Consider the following 12177-nt stretch of genomic DNA (forward strand, 5'->3'; position numbering starts at 1 on the left):
AGAAGCTGGCAGTGGAAGGAACAGAGGCAGCACAAGGCAGAACAAACTCAATGCACATGTCCAGAACTCCCCTCCTACAGCAACCATTGTTAATGCCAACATCTCCACATTACTCCAGTCAAACAGCATCCTTGTAAGAGAAGATACGCAAGACCAGCATCTGTGCATCTCAACACACAGGATGAAAAATTGCCAAAAACGAAAGCATGGCTTTTAAATTACCTACTGCTTTAGAAAGTGCTCTCTCAATAACAACTCTACTAAGAATACAAGGGAAAAAACAAGTCACACTTCCAGTATTTCTTGTATTTGTACTCTGCTGGATAAGCAAAATCATTTCTCCTTTGTGCATGGATCTTTAACACCACATTTAAGACATGCAACTGTCAAGTCACAGAAACTAAGAGTACAAGTTATAGTTCCTTTTAACAAACTACCTGTAAAACCAAACAGGTAAGATGCCAGGGGAATGGACTATACTGACTGAAAGCATGCACAGATCCTCAATGAAGCTCATAAATTTGCATAGGTGGCAAAAATCTTTTCAGAGGATTTACCTTAAATTCTCTCAATGCAGTGATGAAGAGGAATATACAAAAACTTGGGGGCATTCAATAAATAAGTGCTTTAAAGATGCTGTTGAAGAAGCACAGGGTGAATTTCTACAACACTCAAGTGCACATTTCTACAGTTTGAAACCCGTAAAAACAATACTGCTCTGCATATACTACCTCCTCTAGTAGTGAGCATTCACTAAAGGAGAGGACAAAAACTACCATCCCCCTTACCCCCAAAAAAACCAAAAACACTCTACAAAAAACCACCAACCCCACCACAGCATCGATGTTAAGCCACCTAACAGCCAATACAGCTAAAACCATCCTTTCATTGTTCCCAAAGGTTTTGGCATGACTTTCAAATATGCTATTTTTCCCTTGTTCACAACACTCAGGTCAGCAAAGGCTTTTTGGTAACTTCATGCATTATCAAAATGCGAAAGTGCATGTCCCACCTACTTAAAAAAATCAACCAGAAATAACTGCCTCCTTTAGTGAAGTTTCCATCTCCAGTGTCATATCCTCATTTCCAGTGTAGTGAAAGGAGAGGTATCAGTTGACCAACGCTATGACTTATCTTTAGCAGATATTAACCTAACACCAAATCAACCTTTTCCCAGTGTTGAAGTTACTAAGCAGACAAAAAAGAAACCACTGTGGTTTTTTTTTAGCAGACATATTCACAACATAAATTCTTCATAAGCAAAAAATGAAAACAATACAAACATTTTCCATAGGGCAAAACAGTGCTGAAAAACAATTCCTGGAATTAATTAAAACTAAATAAGACTTTGAAGCTTCTAGAGTATTATATAGCAATTACAACTGTGGAAGTAAGTTAAGACCAGGAACCTTTCCTTTACCTGGAATATGGAATTTTTCCACAGGAAAACTGCTTAGTTGTTCGTATATTCTATTTTTCTCTTGTAAAAGAGTTTCTTTTAAGGCACTCTCCCTATGTCCTCGGGAATTGAGAGCCTCTAGAAGTTGGTCCAGTTGTTCCCGAGAACTGTAAAAGCACCAACGGTTTGGTTTATATACTGGCCTTGGCACCTCTACAACAACACTGGTGTGTGAATCTTGGTCAACATTGGAGGTAGATTCAGAAGATTTCAAAGACTCTCCAGTTTTACTGAATACCTGAGGTTCATTTGTGCAAGACTGTACGCTATTCTGAAAGGAAGAGGTTCGAGGCAACAACATGTCTTCTGTGAGACCAGAATAGTCCTCTTCTATAAACAATCCAGGAACTGAGGGGAAAATCCAGTAGCGTCGGTACAAACGGTCACGACCTAAGGGAGTAATATTTGTGCAGGCTGTTGCATTCTGTATCTTTTCCAATAGCTCCTTCTCTTTCTTTTGTTGCTCCTGTTTTAAAGCTTCCTCATCTTCAGCAGTAAGAGGTTCACTCTTCTCAGAAGCATCTTCTTGTCTTGTAAATTCTTTATATCCATTTTGCCCTCTCCTTCCTAAAAGTTAAAGGAAGAGAGATAACAATGCCCATAAATTCTTTCTTTAGCTAAAATAAATCAATGCAGCACTTTCTTTTGAAATGTGTTGTTTTTGCATACTTCCAACAAGAAGAAACAAAACCACATAATAGCCTGTTAGTTTAGATTCTTACAAGTTCATTGAGGTACGTTACAAGTAACTTTGTCAGGCAACAACTTTTTATTTGTCATCCAAACAGCAAGCACGGAAGACAAGAAGAAACTGAAGATCACACCAATGACAGATTCGTAACAGGCCCACCAGATGAAATATATTTATGATAAAGTTTTTTTTCTTTATGAATTCGCATAAATTGTTATTTTCTAAGCTCACTATGAACAAGAACTTCCAAGTTGCAGGCATGCCTGTGTATGTAATGTGCACACAGCAACATAAACACACATTAAAGCATTATTACCTCTCCTTCCTTTTTTGTTTGGTCCCAGCTCTTCTTCATCCTCTGTCACTGTGTCTATTTCTGGCTCTTTACGTTCATTTTCCTTGCTCTCTGTACTGGTATCAAGGTCCTCTCGTTCCTCCTCCCTGGTATGATAAAATAATCAAAGAAAGGTGACTAGTTGACCAACCACATATTAAAAGCTTAAAGGAAAGAGAAGAACCCACAGTATAACACAGCACCTTCAACATAAACCACATTTAATACTAGAAGAACACCTGAAGTAACTCACTGAGTTGGAACTGCAAAGTTTCTATTTGAAGACTAAAACCAGCTCTTTGGTATTCACTCTTCCATTTAAAGAGCATTACAGTAATCAGACTCTGATTGAAGACACCCTAATACAGTTCAACTAAGCTGAATTATTTTTCATGAATGAATATATACATGTCTGTATGTTCTCCCATACAGCACTTTTTATAAAACCCTTATATTTCCCCTCATTCAGCAAACAATCAAATAGTCAGAAAGCTATGAGCAGCCACTAGAGCCTAATATTCATTTTTCACTATCCCCCCTCCCCAATTATAGCTTCAGAAACATAGTACAAATCTGACTTTGGCTCATGCTCATCGCTTACAAGCAGATTTAGTTAACTGTCTTCATCAAGCAGGTGAAGATACAGTTTTGTGTGTTTCCTTGGTTTTCTGTTGTAGGTCCCCCTCCCTCCCCCAGAATCATACATACGCAACTGCATGTGAATCTTACCACTTAAAATCATATTCACGTTATAAAAACTACAGTGATCTCTTAAGAAAATCTCCATAGTACTGAAGTTAGTAAAATAACTAATGTAAAAAATACAAATTACATTTTTTTTCCTAGTTTCTCGTCAATAAAGTTGTCAAGCTTTCAACAGAATTACAAGTCCAATGAAAGTTAATTTTACTTTATGAAAGCAATTTTAATTCTACAATGCTAAGATGAAAAAAAAAAAACAACACAACACTCATAATACCACATATCATACCCAACAGATACTTCCACAGCAGGATTTCTTTGCTCTTCTTCTTTCAGCTTTTCTTGTTTCTCTTTCATTTTTAACTCTTGTTCTTTCAACCTTTCTTCCTTCCTCTTACGTATCCTACCAGTAATAAGAACATAGAAAAATCAAGGGCAATTAATCCAGTATTTGATCTAGCCATGTTGTTTTTCCTTTACAGACATTATCATCTAAAAATGACAATTATATGGAAAGCACAGTGCTAAGAACAATAAACATTCGCTACTCTCTAGGGCCTCATAAACCTAGTCTAAAATATAAATGCTTTTAGTGTTTCTCATGCGCCTTTTGCAACTCAGGAATTAGACTAATCTGTGTCAATAACATTTAGCTTCCTGTATCCTAGTTCTACCTTGCTGCGGCTGCCTCCCGTTCTTTGCGATGCTGTTCTGCCTTTAATTCTCTGAACTCCTGTTTCGCCTGCCGTAGTACATCAACAGAGTCTTCAATGAAATCCCGAGTGGAGACCAAAGTCAGAAGTTTCCCACAGAGAGCATGAAGAATCTTCATCTTTTCTCCTAATAAAATTCAGACCAAGGTTCATATTTCATTACACACCTCAAACATCTGTCCTCTTTTATGTCAACAAAACTACGTGACAAGTGGTCAGACAATAAAGAAGACATTTATTGTCTTTCATTACCTGGCAACAAGTCATACACTGAGGTACTTGAAAGTTTCTTCAAGAGCCCAGGATTACTTAATCGCAGCTCCATGCAAGCATCATCAGTAGCATCAAACCCTCCTCGTTTTTGGTAGCGGTACTTTGCATTGGCTGACGTTACATCAGCACCTGATGCTAGAATGTGAAGTCTGAGAATCTCAGAAAGTGTGCAGCTATCAAGATCCAAGTTTTTCAAATTGCAGCCTACAGTTAAGAAGAAAAAAGTTATTTTACATAGACATTTACACACACATATATGTACAAACAGTGCTTTACAATACAGAGCAAAACAAGAACAGTAACAAAACAAGAAGTGAAACCCACACATACCCTGATGTAACTGGGGCCATGCAGCTGCCAAAGTTGCAACTGCAGACAGTGCAGATTTTGTGGGGTCTGCATCTTCATCCAAAGCCTCTGTTAAATCTTTAAGAAATAAACACTTTATTCTAGTGCAAGTAAAAACTTGTACTGCGGAAGGGAGGAAAGCAAGCCATTGTTTAAAGTTGCAGACAAAGCAAAGAGGCCCGATATTTACAAAAGCATGAATTACTGAGAAATCAATTCCAAACCAGAAGTAATATATTTTTAAATGCAACTAAAAGCTAAGGACATGCACCACATGCTACATGCCGTTCTCCCTATACGTGTAAGCTGCTAAAGCAACTGCAATGCACAAGACATGCACAAAAGCAACATTAATAGCACTGGAAACAAATTAGGATACACACTTGAAAGCAAAAATAGACAACAATGCAAGAACACCCGTATTTTACTTCCTCATGAACTGCTAATTCCTACTAACATTTAGATAAGACCACCAAAACAAATAAAACATTCTGATGCTGGCTGTCACTATTTACTCTGACTTTTAGTATGCAACCTAGAGACAGCCTGACTGATCTGCACAAATGCCATTGCTGAGATGTCAGCAAGAGACCTACAAGAAGCATCTACACTTAATAAAGAACATCACATGTTAGCAAACCAACCAAGAAAGCAGAGGAACTGAAAGGCAGAAACAGCAAAGTTCCCGTTTCTTAGAAAGAAGTTTCCTTAGCACGTACAGGTATTTCTCCAGAGGGTTGACATCTTTTTTTTTCCCCCAGCATTGCATGCTGTTTGAGTAATTTAACTTAATTCACTGTAATCATTAAGCAATTTCAACATCACCAACTGAACAAAGAGTCACAAATCCAAACTAAGACTACATAAAAAGCAAATCCACAGTAGTCTTGCCTGATAATATATGTTGTTTGAGAGCTGCCACCTGGATGTAACAAAACTCATCTCTTCATTTTCCCCTCTCACCTTATCTGTATGCCACCGTTTGAAAAAGTACTACAAACCAAAACACTACACTCTTAGTGTTTCTGCAAAAGAATACACCATCTCCAGAGGATTTAGGAGAGCTAACATTCATGCTGACTACTACTAGTTTGGTTAGCCAGAATTACAAAGCTGAGAACATCTAATTCTGTTACAAGAAAGAAGTTGCCTAAATAAGAATTACAAAAATAAAACTAAAAGGCTTTACCTGAAAGTAGAATAAACATGAAGGACAAAGTGCCCTGCCCATAACTCAGCCAAACTAGAAATGAACTGCATGTTTTCGTAACTGTTGGCCTCACGTAGAGAAATTAAAACATGTGAGTTACAAAGATATTTCTAATCAACTAAAGAATCTAGTCAGTCATCAATTGTTCTATGATTACCCTATAATGGAATCCCTGATTATATTACCCTAGCAGTGTTCTCTCTCAGTACTTATCTTTTAAAGAGTTTAACAAGTTTAACTGCTAAATTCAACTATAATTAACATGTACTCCAAATTTTTAGCCCTGCATCCAATCTATAACTTTATTCAATTAACAAGAGCAGTTTTTATTGCTGAAGATAGCATCCCTTTTTTTACAAAAAGATATTTTACAGATCAGACATAAGCAAAAAGTACTGCATCTTCACAGGGAGTGCTAAAGGAATCACCAAGTCAAACAGTAAGTGGTCTTCTATTCCTAACTCTAATAACATCACATGAACAGGAAGGATGAAATTTCTCCTTGAAATAACCAAATTTCTTAGTCCACAAAGAAAGGACACAAAGGGAAACAGCAGTGTGGCTGTCTTCCTTCCCAGCAAGCACTGCATGAAGCCTAAGAATTGGGAGAAGTTTTAGACCTCAGATTCAAAATACAGGAGGTATATGGGACATTGGCATCTTATAATATTTTCTAGGTTCCTAAGTATGACATTTTTTTCTGCCTCCTCATTTACAAATTGAGAGAAGGTCACTAGATAGGGGAAAAGCATAACAAAGAGGTAGGATCAGCTCCCTGATACACAGCAAGGCTTTATAAATAGCCAGACTTAAACAAATAAGGGAGAAGCACCTTGAAAGGGCATAAACAGAATACTTTAAGTCTGTGTTATTGACAAACCCCTGGAAAACACCCTGCATAGCAACAGATCTAAGGCCTATTCTACAGACTGCTGTACCTACAAGAGCAATCACAGACCACCAACTGAATCCCTGAACTGCCTGAACACAAACCAGAAGCAGTCTACTGAGGATGAAGACACATAATGTTGTTCACTGCATAAGTTCGGAACAAGTTCTGTAGTCACTGTGTTCTGAGTGCCTGTAAAAATGTGTGCAGTTTCAGCCTTACCGTGAAACCCAAGGACAGAGTGACAACGAGCAGCTTTACTGTAATGCTACAGAAACAAAGTAGCATCCAGTAGCTGCAGATACACTGTTGTACGATTTGAAGGAGAATGAATATGAAATTCTTCATTACAGTTGTACTGGGAAGTTTTAGTTTTTAATCTAAGTAGATCCAGATTTCCCCCCCCGCCCTCCCCCCCAGTTGAACTCCTCTGAAGAGATTCAGGAAAGCATCTCTTTTCCTCACCCTCAGGAGAAACAACGAACAGTGCTGAAGGAGGAGGAGAAGGAATGTAGACACAAGTTTCCTTCACCTCCTTAACATAAGCAGTGCTGTTAAATGCTTATTATGCTTTGCTGGATGCAAGCGCAGTAAGAATGAGCTTGTTTCTTCTGAATGTCCTCCAGCCCCCACCCACCATGCTCAAAGTTTTAAATGAAGATAAAAGTGAAAAAACAAGGCCATTAGCATACAATATCCATGCATAATAAGACAAAGTTAAGCAAGGAAATGACACAGATCATGCAGTTTAAAGTTAATTCCAGCACAATCAGGTTTTTAGCAGTAAAATTAAGGACCTGACCTTTGGTCTCAGCATCAGCTATTTGATCTTTGGCCACTTCTTCTTCCTCTTCGGCCATTGCCTGAAAGATGGCAGTCAGGAAGAAAAACAGCAGTTCACATAGTGGGCCTTCAGTGTCATTTCCTACAAGAGCTTCCTCTAAAACTTCTGTGAATAAAGTTTAAGAAGCGTCACTTTTGCCACAAAGTTGGAAAACAATTACGTACTGAAGAATTAAAGAAAACAAACATCTTTCCTTCAGGTATGATAATCCAGTTACCTTCCCGTAATTTACCACAAATATTCCTGCAATAACGCTGTAAGAACTGACAACGCATAGTTTGTTTTACTCTTGCAGTTACAGATTAAGAAAGCACAAGGAGACAGTAATAGCAAATAGATTAACAGCTTTTATATTGAAATTATTTTTATAAACACTGCAAAACTCGGTGAGAAGAAAAACTGATAGATGTGCATGTATAAGCGTTGCTATATTGAAGTTGCACAGACAATCCTGTAGCAGCGGTATTATGGTGCATCTAAAATGCTTGGTAGAAGGACACCACAAAATTGAGGCATTTTGCCACATAAATGACAACTTGCCTAGAGTCACTCCTTCAGGAAATTCATCTTGAAGATCAAAGAGTTCCCCAAAAGCATATAAAAACTCCAAAACCATCAAAGCATCACCAAAGATCTCAGGAGGAAGTCTCGTCTTCACTGGCATTGGAACTGGAAGTTCCTACAATCCAAAAGGAAGACATTAATATTGTATTTGGTCCCTACAGAATACACAGCTGATTAAAAACAGTCCGTAGTTCTAAGAATTGTATCTGTGTGGCTTTTTGTGGTTGTTTTTCACAGAAGATAGATACAAACAATCTATTACCACAACAGCATTTTTGTAACTTTTATAGCACGTAATTTGGATATACATCTTTTGAGATACCAAATTATTCTACTTCATAAACACAACTTTTGACTGCATTTAAAGGAACTCAATTTCATGACAAGTTAAGAAGACTGGGTGTCAAGATCTCTCTTTTAAGACTGTACTATTCCACAAGAGTTTTGAATTTAAGTTTTACAGAACAGTCCAGGCAAGCAAAAATAAGCAGATTCCCTATGAAATACAAGCTTGTGATATATTCCAAATTCAACCCTACCTTAAGATCATCACACTCCATATCTTCTCTAGGCTTACTCCACTGTTTCAAGTATTCCACATATTTCCTTTTTTCCTCACGCAGCTTCTCTCTTTCCTAAAGAAAGTCAGAATTGTATTAGAGATACAGTAGGATCATTCGTTAGAATTTAACTCACAGTGGGGGGGGGGGGGGGGGGGGGTAAAAAAGTCAGAACGTATTTCAACAGAAAGCGATGATCTATTTTTAACCTTCTTACAGAATGTATTAGCAAAACTGAGGGTGAGCTTCAGTAATACTTCCTTGGATTAGACTTTTTTGTTTTCAAATGGAGGTCAGACAAAAAAAAAAAAATCTAAAATAAAAGCATTCATGAAAGTTGCCATAAAAAAAGACTGTCAAAACAGGTACTGGATATGACTGTAGTAGAATTTAGTGGCATTAAATAATTTCATTCCATGTAAAGTGACAATTTTTTTTCTTGTTTTTGTTGTTTGGTTTGGTTGGTTTTTTTTAAACCAATTTTCAAAGATAAACTACAAGGAAATTTACATCTCGTATCAAGGGAGAACAAAAAATATATTTTTGTGAATTAACAACCTGAAATACAGAAAGATATCTAGAAATGCAGTTCCATATCATGTCTTACAAGTATCTACTCTTCTAAAGTGCATTTCTAGGAACTAAAAACAGTTAATGGAAAACAATGACACAGACTGCAAACAAACCAAATGAGCTAGATGGCCTGTTCCCATATAAAACACATTCTGCAAATACATTACTTTTTCCTTTTCTATTTTGAGTCTCTCTTTCTCTTCTTTCCTCTTCATCCTTTCCTCTTCCACAATCTTCTTTAGTTCTTCTTTCTTTTTTTCCTTATCTTCTTTCTCTCTTTTTCTGGCTTCTATAGCATTTGCCTTCTCTCGTTTTAATCTAGCTTTCTCAAAAGCTACATAGGAGGAAAAAAACAAGAATTTTTTCTTTCACAAAAAGTTAAATAAAATTAACTGTGTTTAAATAGATTGATCTTTCTTATAATTAACATATGAAAAACATATTGTCTTGAAGACTGAATTGTTTCTATGCCAACCAGAAATTCAATCACTTGAAAGTTCTTCAGAGAATCAGAATTTTAGGGTTTATGTATTATACATGTTTTTTCCCAAGGTTGTAGTAAAGTTGTATTTCTCAGCTCTTAATGAGCATACAGACATTTATTACTTTCTTTCCCTATCAAAAAAGCCAAAAGATGATGACTGATTCCAAATGCATATAGATTTACAGAAGCTTATTAAAGCATGTCAGAAGCAGCGATGGCACATACACATGAAATATCTGTTACAGCAAAATCCTTTAAAGAAGTTAACTTTCAATATTTAAAACAATTATTACTGAAAAGTCGATTCATCTGAAATCCAGTTATCAACTCAGTGGCTTTTATGCAAGTTTTACTTCCGTTACACACTAAGTTGAAAATTAATTGGTAATAAATGTTACTGATAGATTTCTTTGTAGCTGTATGCAGGGTAACAGCAGGGCACATGCTTCCACTTTCAGTGGACAGACAATATCTGTCAACCGCCACACAAATTAACAAATAAAAGGGATCAATGAGATTACAATTTTAATTGAATAAGTAGGCTAGAATCACAAGTGAATGACAGTGGAAAAAAAAAACAGACCCTTACTTTTAATAAAAAGTGCTTAACAATGGAAAAAAAGGCTTTTTTTTTTTTTTAAATCTACTTGTGAAATTCTGAAAAAGGGCTAGATTATTTTCTCAGCTATGTATCAGACATGCCAGTCATGACTCTCATCCAGAATATAAAAGCAATGACACTTATTATCCACAGCCTTCTGTGCACTGAGAAGGCTGATTCTTCAGCGTCCTTGGAATTTTGCTACCTTTTCACATTACTAAAGTACTATAGCACCTCTTTTTGAGAGGCTTCATGAATGTTACTAATTACCATTCCAATTAAGTATCACTTACAGGTAAATACGTTTAGCTTAATATTAACTGCATTAACACAGTGCACTTTCAAAATCTAAACTTCTGCAATTTTTAGTTCACCACCTTAAGAGACCAATGTAGTTGAACCGCAAGTCTCACACATACCCAGAGTTTAGTGAAATAAGTAAATAAAAGCAGGAAACAACAGTTCTAACCACTGAAGTGACATTCTGCAATTGAATAAACTGTCACTACATTTCATTTTCCCCTTGAAATATACAACCCCAAAAACAGTCTTAATTATGGCCAGCTCTCAAGCCTGCAAGAACAGGTTCCACTAGTCACAAGACCTCAACTTACCCATGGCCTGCATATCTTCTTTCTGCCTCTGAAATCTTGTCTTTTCCTTTGCTACTTTACTTCTGTGTCCTTGGGTGTTCTGCTTAGCAGTAATACTGTCCTCCTAAAAGACAGTTGGGGGGGGGGGGGTTGAAAGAAAGGACACAACATCAGCAGTTAAATAACCTGCAACAGATACTGTTGTTTTTTTCAGCTGCCCTCTGAAACACCCAAAACGGCCCATAACGTTTTCTCAAACATACTGACTACTCAGAGATTCTGCCCACTGGTTGAAATTCTCCTAGATTTCTTTTTAAATAAACAAGCTTAGAGCGCTAAACTTTTGCTGTGCTTAAATACAGGTAACTGACATAACTGCATCTGAGAGTAGGAATTCAAGATTTTTTAGATTATTTATTAAGCATTTACAGAAAAATATGTGACTTCAAAACATACTGAAAAGGTATGATCCGATAACATTGGAATTATAGAAATAAGAAAGACAAGAAGATAAACTGATAAAAAGAGATTAAACCTCATATTTAAACAACCCATTTCAATAGTGATTGTATAACGTTTCCCAAATCATTCCCAAAGACAACAAAACCAACAAAAAAACCCAGCATCAATCTTGAATTCCAACTGCTCTGGAATTTCACAGGAGTTAAAGATGTTGTCATGACTTACATGACTAATGGATGCCCTCTTTGGAGGTCTCCCTCGTCGCCTACTTGCAGGACTGAAGACAAATGTGGGTGGGTCATCAGGAAAGAAGTAGGAGTAATTTTGTTCTGCTAGATTATATTTTGCAATTGATGTTGCCTAAGTAAAAAAGATGAAAACATACTCGACGTGAGACTCCTACCTTCTTATAAACTTATGTAAATTAATGAATAATTTCCTCAGAAAGACTGTAAATAGTCACAATTGGCTGGCTCGTTGTAAGAAATAAAACTGCTATGCTATGAATGCAGAGTTAATCTAGCAGGAAGGTAACTTAAACAGCACACATCTGAAGGCGTAATTTGGCCTCATTTGGTAATACTTAAATATTTTTCAGGAAATAGAGCAGGACTCAGGATTTGCAGCAACTTACCAGAATTTGTTCAGAGTCACTTTTGACAGAGAAAGTTGGGAAGTATGGCATAGAATTACATGATTCTTAGAGGAGCAAAAAAATTGGCTTGTTAAAGTTTCAAGTCTGCCTTCTCAACCTGGTTAGGTCAGACGTTGACTCTTATTACTCTTAATACTGCTAAAGAGATGAAGGAGACACTCCAAAGAAGAACCCTCCTACACCCCTTTCAGCTCTATTTTTCTACGCTTCCATTTCTTTAAG

The 12177-nt window shown here is 36.8% G+C and overlaps 1 protein-coding gene across 9 annotated transcripts in view; it reads right to left on the bottom strand.

The window, feature by feature from the left end:
- Window positions 1-12177, bottom strand: part of BAZ1A (bromodomain adjacent to zinc finger domain 1A) — a 51385-nt gene that overhangs the window by 16823 nt on the left and 22385 nt on the right. For 6 of the 9 annotated variants that reach the window (XM_015865005.3, XM_015865003.3, XM_015865004.3 and 3 more), the window contains 12 exons: window positions 11526-11660; window positions 10860-10962; window positions 9328-9494; window positions 8567-8662; window positions 8004-8142; window positions 7422-7568; window positions 4503-4598; window positions 4152-4376; window positions 3861-4026; window positions 3476-3589; window positions 2467-2591; window positions 1421-2026 (listed from right to left, as the gene is read on the bottom strand). In XM_015865005.3, coding sequence (XP_015720491.2) covers window positions 1421-2026; window positions 2467-2591; window positions 3476-3589; window positions 3861-4026; window positions 4152-4376; window positions 4503-4598; window positions 7422-7568; window positions 8004-8142; window positions 8567-8662; window positions 9328-9494; window positions 10860-10962; window positions 11526-11660 — 2119 coding nt within the window. The remainder of the gene's footprint in view (window positions 1-1420; window positions 2027-2466; window positions 2592-3475; window positions 3590-3860; window positions 4027-4151; window positions 4377-4502; window positions 4599-7421; window positions 7569-8003; window positions 8143-8566; window positions 8663-9327; window positions 9495-10859; window positions 10963-11525; window positions 11661-12177) is intronic. The other 3 variants (XM_015865007.3, XM_015865006.3, XM_085549120.1) reach the window with 1 other exon arrangement.

Source organism: Coturnix japonica, chromosome 5 (assembly GCF_054131305.1).
Source record: "Coturnix japonica strain WE chromosome 5, WE-NBRP24, whole genome shotgun sequence".
Lineage (NCBI taxonomy): Eukaryota > Metazoa > Chordata > Aves > Galliformes > Phasianidae > Coturnix > Coturnix japonica.